Source organism: Talpa europaea, assembly GCF_964194135.1.
Source record: "Talpa europaea genome assembly, chromosome: X".
Classification (NCBI taxonomy): domain Eukaryota; kingdom Metazoa; phylum Chordata; class Mammalia; order Eulipotyphla; family Talpidae; genus Talpa; species Talpa europaea.
In genome coordinates, this window is record NC_140081.1 from 55,061,945 (window position 1) to 55,079,212 (window position 17,268).

General features: G+C 34.5%; 1 protein-coding gene across 1 annotated transcript in view; it reads right to left on the reverse strand.

Moving 5' to 3' along the window:
- The window catches only part of POF1B (POF1B actin binding protein), a gene marked incomplete at both ends in the record, with an annotated part of 74,676 nt that overhangs the window by 37,619 nt on the left and 19,789 nt on the right, over positions 1-17,268 (reverse strand). Inside the window, 3 exons of the mRNA XM_084258708.1 lie at positions 3,417-3,518; positions 13,148-13,228; positions 16,916-16,990. Coding sequence (XP_084114834.1) covers positions 3,417-3,518; positions 13,148-13,228; positions 16,916-16,990 — 258 coding nt within the window. The remainder of the gene's footprint in view (positions 1-3,416; positions 3,519-13,147; positions 13,229-16,915; positions 16,991-17,268) is intronic.

A 17,268-nucleotide genomic window follows, 5' to 3' on the forward strand; every position in this document is an offset into this window, starting at 1 on the left:
CTCAATGGAATACTACTCAACTATTTTAAATGATGAAATAGTGCCTTTAGAGAGAATGTGGACAGAACTTGAGATAATGCCTGAGATTATCCCAAAGTGAGATAGGCATAGAAGAGTTTCTTCCTTAGAGGCTTCAGAGGAATGTGGCCTTGCCAACAGTGATTTCATAACTCTGATCTCCATAACTGTGAGACAATTATTTTAAGTCACCCATATTAGGGTACTTTGTTACAGCAGTACTAAGAAACGAATAATATCCTCATTCAAGCAATTGTATGGGGAATATAAAAATAAAATTTAAAAAAAGGAAATAATAAAATATTTCATTCACATTAAAAAAAGAAAATTGTCCAAGAGACAAGTCCCAGACTAGACTAGACATGCTGTATCCACTGAGCAGATAAAGGTGAAACTTCTGTTAATTACCATGACAATCCTGCTTGAAGGACTTGCAACTCCAGAGGTCATGGAATGACTATTGTAGTTCTGCAGTATTGAAATTTGTACTTGATCTCCCAAATAAATTTAATGGAATTTAAAAACCTGATTGGAAGAATAATTTTCCAGATCTTCGGAGTATACTTTACATACCAGTTCATACAATTCTTTCCTTAAAAATTCCTTTAATCTAGTTCTTTAATCCATTTTGAGTTGATTTTTGTGTATGGTGTGAGGTAGTGGTCAAGCTTCATTCTTTTGCATGTAGCGACCCAGTTTTCCCAGCACCATTTATTGAACAAACTTTCTTTGCTCCAATGCATAGTCTTTGCTCCTTTGTCAAAGATTAGTTGACCATAAACCTGTGGGTTTATTTCTGAATTTTCTATTCGATTCCATTGGTCTGTATGTCTGTTCTTGTTCCAATACCATGCAGTTTTGATGATTATGGCTTTGTAGAATAGTTTGAAGTCTGGGAGTGTGATGCCTCCATTTCCTTCTTTTTTTTTTCAGTAGAGCTTTGGCTATTCGGGGTTTTTGGTGATTCCATATGAATTTCATCAATAATTGTTCTATTTCTTTGAAGAATGACATTGAAATTTTGATTGGAATAGCATTGAATCGGTATATTGCTTTTGGTAGGATGGCCATTTTGATAATGTTTATCCTTCCAATCCATGAGCAAGGGATGTCTTTCCATTTCTTTGTGTCTTCTTCTATTTCTTTTAACAGTGTTTTATAATTTTCTTTGTATAGGTCCTTTACCTCTTTTGTTAGATTTATTCCCAAATATTTGATTTTTTTTTGTTTCGATAATAAAAGGGATGTTTTTTTTTTATTTCTTCTTCAGATTTATTGTTTGTGTATAGGAAGGCTACTGACTTTTGCGTGTTGATTTTGTATCCTGCCACTTTACTGAATTGATTGATAAGTTGAATTAGTTTTTCTGTGGAGTTTTTGGGGTTCTCTATGTATATTATCATATCATCTGCAAATAGTGATAGTTTGACTTCTTCTTTTCCTATTTGGATTCCTTGGATGTCTTTCTCTTGTCTTATTGCTCTGGCTAGGACTTCCAGTATTATATTGAAAAGCAGTGGTGAGAGTGGACATCCTTGTCTTGTTCCAGATCTAATGGAATTGCTTTCAGCTTTTCACCATTGAGGATGATACTGGCTGTTGGCTTGTCATAGATGGCCTTTATGATGTTGAGGTATGTTCCTTGTATCCCAAGAATTTCAAGGGCTTTTATCATGAATGGGTGTTGCACTTTGTCGAAAGCTTTCTCAGCATCTATTGATATTATCATATGGTTTTTATATTTCTTTTTGTTGATGTGTTGGATAACGTTGATTGATTTTCTGATGTTAAACCATCCTTGTGTCCCTGAAATGAATCCTACTTGGTCGTGGTGAATTATCTTATGGATACATTGTTGGATTCTGATAGCTAAAATTTTATTGAGGATTTTTGCATCAGTGTTCATTAGGGAGATTGGCCTGTAGTTTTCCTTTTTATATCAAAGACATCTTTACAGACACATCACCCAAAGCAGTGATAGTGAAGGCAAAGATAAACAGCTGGGACTATATCAAATTAAAGAGCTTCTGCACAGCAAAAGAGACAATAACAAAAACAAAGAGAAACCCCACCAACTGGGAGAACATTTTTGCACCCAATACTAATGATAAAGGACTGATCACAAAAATCTGCAAAGAGTTGATGAGACTCAACAACAACAAAGAAAATAACCCAGTCAAAAAATGGGCAGAAGAGCTAAAAAGAAACTTCTCTGAAGAGGAAATGCAAATGGCCAACAGACATATGAAAAAATGTTCAACATCACTTGTAATCAGGGAAATGCAAATCAAAACTACCATGAGATACCATCTTACATCAGTGAGAATGGCACATATTAAAAAAACTAGCAACAACAAATGTTGGCGAGGTTGTGGAGAAAAAGGAACTCTCCTGCACTGTTGGTGGGAGTGCAAACTGGTCCAACCACTATGGAGAGCTGTGTGGAGATTTGTGGACCTACTAAAGATAGAGCTTCCATATGATCCAGCAATTCCACTCCTAGGTCTTTACCCAAAGGACACAGAAACATCAATTCCAAAGAACACCTGCACCCCTATGTTTATAGCAGCACTATTTACAATAGCTAAGCTTTGGAAACAGCCCAAATGCCTAAAAATAGATGACTGGATCAAGAAGATGTGGTACATATATACCATGGAATATTACTCAGCATTCAAAAAAGATAAACACATGCAATTTGCAGCAACATGGATGGCGCTGGAAGGGCTCATGCTCAGCGAAATAAGCCAAAAAGAAAAAGAAAAATACCGGATGGTCTCACTCATAGCAGGAATCTAGAAAACTTAAATAAGGGACCAGGAAAATGAATAACTATAAGAAAGTGAAAATCAAAATCAACAAAAGCTATGAACCAGAGACACTTTTTGGGGGCCGGGGGCCGGGAGGGGAGGGATTGGGGTCAGAATGAGGCATGTGCAGTTGTATGGGGGAATATAAAAATAAAATTTATTATTTAAAAAAAAATTCCTTTAATCCCACAAGAAAAATAAACAAAATTAAAAACTTCATTTGATACTAAATAAAACTTCATTTGATACTAAGTAAGTTATAAATTATTTTTATGAGATCAATTTAAAAGAAAGAATACAATGCATTGGTCTATCTACAGCAAGTTCAGATTCTACCATTAATTTTCTATGTGACTTGACCATTTCCTGTCCAGTAAAACAGAGACAATACTTCATGTGAATAACTAGATATAAAAGTGTTAAGAATGACATGAAGGGCTGTGGGCATAGTAAGTTATTACTGACTCACCATGTTCTTGCCTTACACTTGACAATTGAATACTAGTTAGCTCTATAGAAATATTCATAATTCCTAAGTATGCACTTACAAAAATAAACAATTTTATCAACAAAACAGTTTTTACTTACATGATCCATATTTAACTTCTCCACTTTTCTTATTGTTTTTTCGTAAATAACATTGTTTCCTGGGAAGAAGCGGTTTCCTCTTAGGAATGGAGAGAGTGGTTCCTATAAAGATAGTAAAGACTGTGTTTTTCTTTGAAAGGTACCTTTACAGCAACTGTAACTTAAGCAGTTATGCACTCCAGTATGTTCTGAGGTTCTAATAGACTCTCAGTCAGGCTTTAGTAGGAGAGTGGAATGACATCCTAATAAGGTTCTGATAAATGTAAGGAAATAGTAATCGAGTACATTTTCTCACACAGAAAAATCTGGATCTTTCCTACCACATTTTACTGTGGCTAACAAAATCTGGGCAATTTGGAAGAGGGTGGGAAGGCACTTTTCCTTTCCTGTTCTTAAGAAAAAATAAGTGAGTTTCCTTTGAGGCAGACAGGCATGACATCAGTCTCATTTAAATTGGGTTCACTGGCAGTTTTCTTTCTATGCAAAGTATTATCAGAGAAATGTAAAATAAACATAATTCAGCACTTCTTAGCTGTAAAGTACGCAGTACTATATTAAAGATTTTTTTTTCCTGGAACTCAATTTGGGTGCTTTTCAAGTATATGATTTTTACTTCTGATTATAGTAAAAGCTAAACCTCTCAGTACAGCATGTGTTTTGAATACTGAGAACAGAGTAAAGACTTTAAGAGACATTATATCTCTATATAATCAAACAAATTAATGTAGGGCTATCCAAGGGCTTAGAAGATGTCAGCCAATGTCATGTCCTATATCTGAAAGAACCTAGAAAAGACTAACAAGAATCAGATCAGGAATCTAAAATAAATATAATATGTACTATATTCCTTTCCCTTCTTTTTGGTTTTTATATGAATATTTACTTGCATAGGAGGAGTTGAGATTCTTTTGTTACAAACCAAAAATTGCATTCATTCTTTTTTGTGTATAAGAGAATAAAATATAGGAAGAGTGTGTTTAAGTCTGTCACTGATGTGTTTAGGACCATTTCAAAATGAACAAAATGTGCGGACATTTTTTTGTAGTCTCCTGTTGTTAAAAACTCTTTGAATAACTGAACTAAAACAGGTTGTTTAGAAGGCAAGATACACTTGATCACAAAGCTATATTCTTCAGGTATTCAAGTTTAAATAAAGTATATTTTAAAAATTTGTTAAAAATATCAGTGATTAAATTTTACTAGCTGATGAATTATTGAATCTAAAGATGGATCTGTTTAGAGAGATTCCCGATGAGCTACTTTGTGTTTGATTTTGTAAAAAAGCCTGTTTGATAGTTATTTGCAATCACATGTTTAAGAGTTTATTATGTATATTATACTATGATAAATGTTGAGACATGAATCAAATTTAAATTATTACCAGGAGCATTGACTTTTGATCAGGGTTCCTCAGACCATAGACAGCTATCTATTTTTGCAATGTCCTCAAGCTAAGAATGGTATGTAGATTTTTAAAGGATTGTAAATAGAAGGGAAAAAAACAGCAAAGCTTAAAATATTTACTATATAACCCTTTAAAAGAACATCTGTTTTATTGCTATATAATCACAAACATCTATTAACACAAGGTAGAAAGTAACAAGTACCCATAAGAGGTATAGAAAAATAACTGGATGGAAATGAGAAGTGGAAAATATGAGTTTCATCTGACAATGTTCAAGTAGGTTACTTTAATCAGGTGGCATTTGAGAGAAGATTAAGATGTTTTTGGATATGAGGTGAAGGGAGAAAATGTTATTGCAAGTGAAAAAACAAAGTAAGGTAATACACCAAAGTTGGAAAAGTGTTATATGTAAAGGACATGCTTGGCAGATGGACTTTGATTCTGAGAAATCTTTGAAAGCTTTTTAACAGATGTGCTAAGTGAAAAGAAGTCTACATCAAGAAGACTAATTGGAGAATATAAAGAGTACAAGGGAAGATACCAATTAAGTTAGTTTATAATCATCAAGGACAGTATTTTACAAAGATGACTCTGATCTTGAACCATTGGTGTCCAAATCAAAAATAGAAGTTAAATTATGTGTTCCTGATAACATTCTAGATCTGGTTCATGTTTTTTTATTCCTTATAACAATTATGAAAATATGTAGTGCATAGTAATTCCTTAAACATGTGTTATGTGGTTGCAAAAAATCTACCAAAGACTCAAAAAAATGTCGAGGTGAGCATTCAGGTATAGATTTCCAGCACACACCTGAAAATACATATCTGGAACTGAGTGAGATTTCATGGCTACCATTCCAGATCTCAAATCATATACTTACAAGTGTTAGTTAAAATCATGCAATTGTGAAAATGAAAGTGAAGAAAAAAGACAAGAGTAAACAAGCCTTAAAAAGTATGAGAATCTGGGCCTCCCCGGTTGAGCGCTGGGTTGCGAAGCTGCCTGCAGCCTCAGCAGTGCAGGTTCGATCCCCGGCTGCTCCCCGGCCACCGGAGGAGGGTCCCACATGGCGCGCAGTCCTCTCCTGCCACCCACTGCTCCCCTCAGCAGTGTACTTCAGTCCTTCTGCCTGCTCTGCTCCCCGCTCTGGCTCTGGTGAATTCTCTCACACTCCTGTGCTTCTGACCATACCCAGTGCTTATACAAATAAATAAATAAATCTTAAAAAAAAAAAAAAGAAGTATGAGAATCAGAAGAGAAAAATATATCATAAAATCAAGAGGAGAAATTTTCAGGAAGCATTAAGAAATGAAAGCTTCAGGGAAATCAACAGGTGAGAATTACAGTATGGATTGTATTTGGAATGCTACAAATACATTGGGTTTGATGACTAAAATTAGGGGAAGCAGATGTAATGGTAAAAATTTCCATAGTCATAAAATCTGTATTTCATTTCTGCCTTCATCACCTAGTTGCTATGGAAACTTAGTCATTTTACCTTCTCTGACGCTCTTTCCTTATCATAGTGGTAGTATTGCAAAGTATTTTATATCAAGCAAAATAATGTATTTTAATGTACTTTTAATCTGCAGTTTTAATATGCAAAAACATCTTTTAATTTAATAATATAACATTGAGAATCCATACTGCATTTAAAATAATTTATGAGATTCTTGTTAGAAGTTTTATCGGATATTAAGGTAAAAATACACAAAAATAGCCCTATTGAGGGCAGGGATTTTATCCATTATGAATGAACACATGATTGAGTGAGAAAGGATGATATGAACTTTTAAGGATATAAGTATCTTCTAGGGGGGAAAACTGTATATTAACAGTGTTGATTCTATCTAAAATATATGTTGGACTTATGTTTTTAAAAGACTACTGAAAAAAAAAAGCTTTCAAATTTAGGGAATTATTGTTTTCCTAAAATCTGTGAGAAAGTCAAAACTACCATGAATAATTCATTTGAGTAAAACAGGTCATCAAAATAAATTTAATCGTAAATCTTAGATATCTCAACAGATGAGGTGCTATACAGTTTTACTGTTTTGGCAGTTTACTTTTTTCAGTCTGTACATTTGAATTGGTGCCAGATCCACCCTGAAAATTAACAGGTGTTTTCAAAGATGGCTAATCTCATAATTTTAATTGTGCCTTTTAGAACCTCTGGCAGTAGTTCTCACAACTAACAAAGTATATAAGCCCCAACATCTTCTTTACTATTCCCAGGCCATGAAGTTTTGTTGGAGGAAAAAAAAAAACAGATATGTGAATTTGGCTCAATACAAATTCAAGTTATCTAACATTCAAGTTATCCAACTTGAAGTTGCCCTCTAAGCTTCAGAGTGATACTTATATTACTCCAATTGTCTATAATTGTAATTACAAATAACTACAAGTCTCTTCATTTTTCTCAATTCCTTATATTCATGTACCCTTATTGTACTTATTGAGAAAAATCAAGATAATCTATCTAGTGAGATCCCTCTACTTTTCTCCCCACCTCAAAATTTTTCCTTCAGTTTCTGCTTCATCTCGTTATAAAGAAACATTCCCTTTTGTGTCCTGAAATCACTTCTTCAGCTGTACCCGGAATCCTATCCCCTCTTGTGTCTTCCAGAATTTTATCCCATTTGTTCCTTTTCTTTGTTGCATTTTTACTTTTCGTTATTTGTTGTCCCTTTCCTCTCTCTATAGCGCTCTCAGATTTCCAAGATTCTGTTTTCTCTTTCAGTTAGCATCCTTGCTCTCCTTTCTTTAACCAATATCCTTTTTAAAAGAATGATACTCTCCTATTTATTTTACTTCTTTTTTTTTTAAAGATTTATTTATTTATTTATTTATTTATACAAGCACTGGGTATGGTCAGAAGCACAGGAGGGTGAGAGAATTCACCAGAGCCAGAGCGGGGATCAGAACAGGCAGAAGGACTGAAGTACACTGCTGAGGGGCCAGCGGGCAGCAGAAGGGGTATGTGCGCCATGTGGGACCCTCCTCCGGTGCTGGGGAGCAGCTGGGGATCGAACCGGCGCTGCAGAGGCTGCGGGCAGCTTCGCAACCCAGCGCTCAACCGCTGTGCCACCAGGGAGGCCCTATTTTACTTCTTGATCTATTTATCCATTAGCTTTTCACATCTGGATTTTACCTTCACAAATACACTGAAACTGTTCTCTCAAATATCATCGTGTTTTCTTAATGATCAAACCCTGTTCTCAAACCGCAACCTCCTTAGCCTTTTGGTTATTTGAAGCAATCTACCATTCCCTTTCTCTGTTTGCTTCAGTTGCTCTGTGTTTACATCTTTCTCTGACAACTGGTCTGTCTGTGGAAATGACTCCTTCCTTTTGTTCTCTTAAGGAAGGCAATTCACAAGGTTCTGACCTCAATTTTCACCATTATGTCTCAGTGATCTCACTCATCCCACAGCTGTGATGATAACTTTACGAGGTTTAACCCCAATGTTTTTATCTTAAATGTGACCTTTCTCCAAGTCATTTTAAACTGCCTGTTGGGCATCCTCCCTTTCATGCACCTAAATACTGCTAGTTCAAACAGATCTCAACAATATCCCTCTTTCCCAAACCAACTCTCTTTACCCTCATTTCTTAATCCCTTTAATTGTTCTATCATACCCTCAGTGTATCAAATTGAAAGTTTTAGGGGTACATTTGACTTTTCTTCTTTTAAACCATATCCAATATAAGTTACTAAATCTTATCAAAGCTACTACCAGAATAACTGTCAGAAAAAAATACCTAGTGATGGGTTTTGAGTTACAAGACCAAACAAAGGCATACTTATTTAAGCTTTAGAATCCTCATTAGTAAAATAATACTAATAACAAAGCTGATTCAATACCTTAAATATCACAATAAATCCTTCTCTCTCAGATTCCCCCAAATGAATTTTTTATCTTCAACCTCTGAACTTCAATAAGAATTTATCTGCATTTCTCTCTCATTGCATCTGTCACACATGCCAAGTGTTTTTTGTTTTCCAAGAAATTGAAAACAAAAGATTTAATATTACCTAAAGGTGATTTAAGCTCCATGTTTTTCTTAAAAAAAAAAAAAACAAGAATAGTATTAACTTTCTGCCAGTCATTTATGACTGTTATTGTCTACCATTTTACATAACTATTTATAGACATATTTTCCTTCCTGCGAGGAGCTGTAAGCACCTCTTGTTTGGGAGCCTTGTTTTATTTCCTCTCCTTGCTTATTTGAAAGCTGCACATTGCTCTCCCCACAGCAGGAGCTCCACAACTAGAAAATTAATGAAACTTATTAATATCAATTGTATTACATCTACTTAGGACCAAAATTTTATCTTTGTTTCTGGGTCACATTATAGTCCAGAATACATACATCCTTTGTCTGAAATGACAATAAATAGAGACTAGGGAAGATCAGAAACAAACAAACATAAAAAGGTTGAACAGAGGTAACGGGAGAGATGTGGATTGAGATAGATTTAATTACAAGGGGAAGGAATAAAGAGACAAGTTGGCAGGTGAAGGAGGATAAAGTGGCCATTTAGGAAACTCAGCTTATTATAATTATAATTAAACCAAAATCTTCTCTTGGGAGAATATGAAAGAAGAAACAAAAAGAGTATATTCTTATTTAAATAAAATGGGTAACATATGTAGATAGAATTTTCAAGCTGCTTTGCAAAACCACTTTGATTATGTTTGTTTGCAAAGCAAAATTTGAAGTTTGTTTCCTTCCTCAATAGCCAAAAGTTAAAAGCTTTAAAATGATTATTTTTCTTCAATCCTTTGCTGAGTTCTCCCCTGAAAAAAAAAAAAACCTATATGTTTTCTTTCGGTTTAACACAGCCATAATAATAAGCCTTTATAAGTCAGGGTCAGTGTTATATAAATTATATACTTGCATACACACTTATGATTTCTCTGCCTTTGTGTCTACTCTGTGATTACGGAGGATGGGGCTGGAGGAGGCAGTATGTAGGTGAGTCTCTATATTCTAATTCACCTACACCATCAATTGTTCATAGTTTGTAAATGCTTCTCTCCCAGATCTGCATTGTTCAATTTCGGTTCCAACTCTGCAGCTTTGTAACTTAATAATTTGGAGTCAGTTAAGAATTTAGTTTCCAAAAGCACTGATTAATAATGAATGGGGCAAATTTTCCATGACAACTTTTTATTTTGAATGGTTTTACTCCATGAGAGTGTGATTTAATGGGTAAAATATCTGACCATCTATCTATGAGCTAATTGGGGTCCATGGCACAGAATTATGGAAAATCTTCATTTATATTTTTAATGTTGAGGCCTATGTTACAAGTTAATATTAGTCCAGGTAAGTTCTTCTTGATATCTCTTTAAAAATGTATTGACATTGGGGCCTCCTTGGTGGCCTAGTGGTTAAGTTTCTATCACCTCTATGGCCTGAGTTCAATCCCCAGCCAGGGAGCTAACCTTCATGGCCCAGCAGACCTCTCCTGTTTTGCCTGCCAATTCTGCTCCCCACTCTGTCTTTGGTGAATCCTCTCACCCCTGCACCTCTGGCTGACAACCCAGTTCTTGTGTGCATAAATAAATTAAAAAATAAATAAATAAATCTATTAATGTATTGACATTGCTTATATTGTATAAATTTCAAGTGTACAGGAGTATAAATCAGCATATTTAACAAACTTTTTATAAATTAAATTTATATTTTTAATTAAATTAAAGATGAAAACATATGAAAGATAATAACCATGACTAAACTGGAAAAATTAATTTCGTTTCCAGGTTCACTTATCTGTGAAATATAAATAAAAAAAAAAACTTACACTGGCAAAACAGAGCAAAAGCAATTCTTAGACTTAGTGAAAAGTATACTAGTTTCCAGAGGGAACAGGGGGAAGGGAAGAGGGAGTAAGGGAAGGAGATGATAGAGCATAGGCAGAGGAGGTTTGGTGGAGGGTGAGTAAAGCAGGTATACTTATGGAGGAATGAAAATACAACCCCAAGTTACATAGACATGGTAATGACTGATAAATTAATTTTAAAATATTTCTTAGCACATCTAAAATAATCATTTCTAGTAAGCTGAACCCTTGTTTTGTTTACTGCTTTGTCTATCCACTGTTCTTAGGGTGACTTTTGGTATATGATAAGTAATCAATAAATATTAATTGAATAAATTACTTAACTTCTCTGTGCTTCTACTTTCCTACTTTTTAAAGATTAAATGGAAAAAAAACATGTAAATTGCATAATACCAAGTATATATCCAAAAAATATTAATTCTTCCATTTTTCCATTAATTAAAACGTAAGAATCACTGAGAAAGTGATTTGGGATCTAAATGATTTGCTATTTGCTATATATGTGGATCTACCTTAGGCAAGTACAGCAATTCTCACATCATGAAAAAGAGTGCTGTCTATAAAAAGCACTATCTAGAACAAATACTTTGAAAGCTAGAGATATCAAGTATGTCATGCCTCAAGATATGCCTGTTACTTACTTTGTATGTAAAAGAAAAAGAGAAGAAGAAAGGAAAAGTGTAAAGTGATTGGCTGAGTTACAGAAAGGGGCCCACTCTTGTGTCCCAGACCCTCCTTATGTCACTCCTCCCACTGTACACTTTTCAGATTCATTGCTTAAACATTTGATTCCGAAAAAGAAGGAGCAAATAGCTGCTTTATTGTAATAGCATTTTCTTTCATGGATATATGAAAATTCAAGCAAATGTAAAAAAAAAATCACTCCCAAAACACACACACACACACACACACACACACACACACCCCTGACAACTTCTACAGCTGAAGAGACATGAGAAAATTATTTTAAAATAAAGAGGTGAGAAAGACACAAGTAGAACAGTATAGACTCTCCACCCCCCTATAAAAGTATTGTGCATTATCCTCATTTATTCTTTGCTTTCCACAGTGGAAGCATATAATCCATTTTATTTTGTAGAAGAGAGTAGGATTGTTTCCTACAATAGTGGAAAAATAAAATAAAAACCAAAGAATTGTTATATTCCTATTTGAAGCACACTGTTTTTCTTTGTGAAACTTTTGTCCTTAAAGCCCCATAGAAGGACCTCTTCAACCCCCTATTACAGCTAAAGAAGGGCTGTGAATGTTCATATGTTGAAAAAGATTAATTTCTGTGGGAAAATATTTTCTTAAATTTTCCTCAAAATTGAGAAAAAGAACAATGTCTTAGTTTGCAAAACATAAGATTATATATCTTAATAGAAAATAGAGTAATGTGGGGCCTCTCTAGTGGCGCAAGGGGTTAAGACACAGCCTATGAAGCTGTCTGCAGCGACTGCAACACGAGTTCGATTCCCGACCAGCCAGGGAGCAAGTCAGGCGCAGCAGGCCTCTCCTGACTTGCCCGCTGCTCCTCTCAGCAGTGTACTTCCATCCATCTGTCTATTCTGTTCCCTGCTCTGTCTCTGGTGAATCCTCTAACCGCCCCCCACACACACACCTCTGGCTGATACCCCAGCTCTTATATGCATAAATAAATAAATATTTTTAAAAAAGAAAATATAGGGCCTTCCCGGTAGCCCAGGTGGTTGAGCGCTGCATTGTGAAGCTGTCCACAGCCTCTGCAATGCGGGTTCGATCCTGGCCGGCCAGAGAGAATCCCACATAGTGCAGCAGACCTCTCCTTTCTCGACCCACTGCTCCCCTCAGCAGTGTATTTTGTCAGTCTTCCTGTTCTGTTCCCTGCTCTGTCTCCAGTGAATCCTCTCACCCTCCCATGCATCTGGCCTGTACCCTGGTTCTTGTATAAAAAACAAATAAATCTTTAAAAAAAAGAAAATATAATAATGTAACTTTCAAAAGCACTCAGTGTCAGTTACAAAATTCACACACAGTTAACAAGGGGATAGAGACACTTTTGAACTTTTGATTTCTAAGTTTCTTCTTCTTAGTCCATATATCAATAGCAAATCTGAATACACTAAAGACTCCAGCCACTTACATAACAACTGTTGTTTTTGTGAAACCTGTGAAAGAACTTTGTTCCTTTTTCCTTTGGTTCAAAGTACACAGAAATCCTTTCTAGTGCTAGGGTGGGGCTATAGAAATAGAAAGACTTTATAACAGAAAAACTTCCATGTTGTTTGGAACTGTTACATCTCTGACTCAGAATGCATGAGTCCTTGGTTATAGAATTCAAGATAAATTCAATGCTAATGATTAGAAATCCACTTTAAAACTGAAAGGAAGTCCAACAAACTAATTTTAGGATATCTGACTCACCATTCTAGTATAAACTATCAAATTCTCAGGAATTATAGGTTGAGACAAGAGTTTGTGTGACATATCTTACCTGTTCAGGATTTTGTACTATGTATCTTCTAACAGTGGTCTGTGGATATGTAGTGACTTTCACAAGTGGAGAATGGAGTTCCTATAAAGAAAAGATAAAAGCTAAATATAACATAGTTATTTAATGACTTTGGAACCATCAATAATAATAGGGGACAATTTCAGAGTGAAATTTTTAAAGTCATTAACATGAATGATGATATAAATTTATGTTTTAGTTGATTTCAGTCTCAAAAACATATATGAAAGCATCTATTTATATGTTTAGCATTATACTAAGTATTTTAATTATACTCATTTCATAGTAATTCATCACATTCCAAACTATACTCAATGAGAGTTTCAAAATATTTGTTCCATCATTTAAGTGTACTTACATGATTAGGAGAAAATATAGTTTAATATTTATTAATTGAATCTTCTGTTTGGAAAGAATATCTTATAATTTATAATAGCCTATAATTTATAAAATGGAAGGAGACAGAGAGAAAAGTGTGTATATATACACTTAAACATTTAAATATTCAGTATTGGGATGTAAACATATAAATAACATTAAAATGTATGGAGAGAAAACACTAGAAAAACTAATATGTGAACTTTCTTGGAAAAATTTTTTATTATTAATATATAGATTTATATATCAACAAGAAAAAAATTAACCCTAATAAAGTGGTATAAACGATTTATAAAAGATGGGAAAAATGGTTAAAATAATAACAAAAATAATTCAACCAACCTAAAAATCAAAAAAAACATAACAAAACAATGCCACATTTTAACTGGAAACAAATTTTAAATAGAAATGCTAATGATAAGTGCAATGGGGAGCACTTTTCTATGGAAAGGGAAAAGACTGAATAATTATTCATCAGCTAAAATATACAGCCATTAAAATAATAATGTGTAATACAAATGTACATGAAAAAATCCGGTGATATGAAATGTTAAATGAGAAATGAAGATATTATTCTGCATATGCCACCAATTTTTTTTATTAAAATAGAAGAAAACAGCAAAATACTATAGTATCTCTGGGTGGAAGAGGGAATGAGTGATTTTTGCTTTCTCTTCATTATATTCTTTTTTTAGTTACAAAAGTGTTTACTGTAAGAAATAAATCATATAGTAAATCCAATTTTAAACCTTCTCATTATGAAAAATCTCTTAGTTAATATAATATCTTGACAGGATTTAAATATAGTGAATAGCTTTGATTTTTTTTAATGGAAAGGAACTTTAATGCAATTAGGAAACAATACAGGAAAGGCAAAGAATCTAGTTTCTAAATCAAGCACCCAAAGTTACCCGTCTCCTTGTGGGTAAAACTCCATCCAAATAGGATTGGCCCAGAGCAAGGCCCCAAAGGCTGCCACAAGTCCAAAGCATCTTCCAGCTTTGATTTAAGTGGAATTATTTTTCTTTGGGTAATCCTAACATTGGTAGTCCCATAAGAGTCCATTCACACCAAATTATAACCTTTATCCCCCTTTATCATACTCTCTTATATTTTTCTATAATTAATTATTGCTAACTGAGGTAATTCGGGGGTACCTTCATCAGGAATTGCCACCACAGTGCACCCACCATCAATTCACCCATATTCCACTACCAGACACCACTCTGCCTCCTTCCCTCTTTGTTCTTACTCCTTCCCTACACCCTCCTCCACCTTGATGCTTCAGTTCTGTAGACAGCTTGATCAAGGTTAGTTTTTGAGCTTGTCTTCATTCCATTATTAATTAATTACTTAATATTCTACATATTAGTGACACCATCCAGAATTTACCTTTCTCATTCTGAGATATTTCACTCAGCATTATCCTTTCAAGTTCCATCCATGTTGACACAAATGGCATGAGTTTACCTTTTTTTATTGCTGGGGCATTTTGGTTGTTTCCACACCTTAGCTATTGTAAATAGTGCTGTTGCAGACTAGCATTTGTCCCATATAAAATAATACTACTCAGCAATAAAGAAAGATAAACTCGGGCCTCCCTGGTGGCGCAAGGGGTTAAGCACAGCACTATGAAGCTATCCGCAGCCTCTGCAGCACGAGTTTGATCCCCGGCCGACCAGGGAGATACCCACATGGCACAGCAGACCTCTCCTGACTCGCCTGCTGCTCCCCTCAGCAGTGTATTTCAGTCAGTCTGCCTGTTCTGCTCCCCACTCTGTCTCTGGTGAATCCTCTCATCCCCTCCCCCGCATCTCTGGTCTGTACCCTAGGTCTTGTATGCATAAATAAATAAATCTTTAAAAAAAAAAGATAAACTCGTGCTATTTGTGTCAACATGGATGGAACTTGAAAGGATAATGTTAAGTGAAATAACTCAGAATGAGAAAGATAAATAATGATTGGTGTCACTAATATATAGAATATTAAATAACTAAATTAACAGTCAAAACACTAATTCAAAAGAATACCTAAACTCCTATGTGTTTAGCAGCACTATTTACAACAGTAAAGATATGGAAAAACCTAAATGCCCCAGGACACAAGAGCAGATCCAGAAGATGTGCTCCATATACACAATGGAACACTGTTCAGTGATCAAAAAAGATAAATGTATGCCATTTGTGGCAACATGGGTGGAACTGGAAAGGATTATTCTAAGCAAAGTGAGTCAGAAGGAGAGACAAATACCGGATGGTTTCACTTATAAGTGGAAACTAAAGAAACCAAACAAAGAATCAAACAAAAACAAACTGTAAGACCAGCCCTTGAAAACAGCCTTTAGATCTGAGACACCCAGGAGGAGTGGGGCAGGGTGGAGAAGAGTAGAGAAGATGGGAGGAAAGAGCCAGGTGGAGAACAGTGGTACTTTGGTGGTAGGAAAACTATGGTGTCAGCACCTGAGGGAAGAAATCCCATACTATGAAAAAATAAGCAAGGGTGTTTAAGAAATAAAAATAAATAAACTGCACTTTAAAAAAAAGTTATCAGATTGAGCAGATAATGAAACTAAAATAGCTCAGTTCTCATTTGTTTCAGCACTTGCTTCACATTCCTTTAATTGACCGAGCTGATTTTCATTTCTGAGATTCCCCTTTCTAGTTTTATATTCCTGATATTTTCTGAATGTGTAAAACCTTACAGAGGCCTAAAGATTGCTTAAACTATGAGCAAAGCTTACATATGAAAAGACATACAGATGCCAATATGCATATGAAAAAATGTTAAACCTCAATATTGTTAGTGAAATATAAATCAAAATCACAATGAGATATCACCTCTTTGCAGAAAAAAATTACCCATATCAAAAAGACTGGAAACAAATGTTGCAGAGGGTATGGAAAAAAAGGAACTCTTGTATACTATTGGTGGGTATGTAGGCTGGCCCAGTCCCTGTGGAAGAGTATGGAGGTTTCTCAAAAAATTAAAACTACTATATAACACAGCAAAACAAAACTTAGGTATTTATCTGAAGGATATGAAAATAATGCAAAAAGATATTTGCATTTTTTTGTTTATAGTAGCACTATTCACAATAGCCAAGACATGGAAGCAAGCTAAATGCCCATCAACTGGATATATGTATATGTGTGTGTGTATATATATATATATATATATATATACACACATACATATATGTCACATTTTTATCCAGTTATAGTACTCAGTTATTTCAAAAGATGAAATTTTGCTTTGTGTGACTACATAGATGGGACTTGAAGTCAAATTATGCCCAATGAAATCACTGAGAAAGCGAAATTTTAATCCAAAAGAAAAGAAAAAGAATCTAATTTAATTCAAAACTTTTTTCACCTGTTCAGTGTTTTGGGTTACATGTAGACTGCTTGGTGCACAAGTAGATATTTTCAGAGTAGGAGAATGGAGTTCCTGTTGAAATAAAAGGGAGTTCAGAAATTGTTTTTAAGCAGTGTCATTTAAACCTCAGATTCTTGAGGCATTATTTTCTTTATTTTTATAATAACCCAATTGTCAAAAATAAGAACATCACCTAGAGCATTTTTAGAAGACATCCATCTTTGCAAAGAACACATTGTTGAATTCCTTTGTCTGTTATGCAAGCTAACCTAATGATCAAATAATTTCTAGTATGAATTTATAAAAATACATTCCTCTTGTACTTTTAGATAGCATAGTTTCTTTAAATA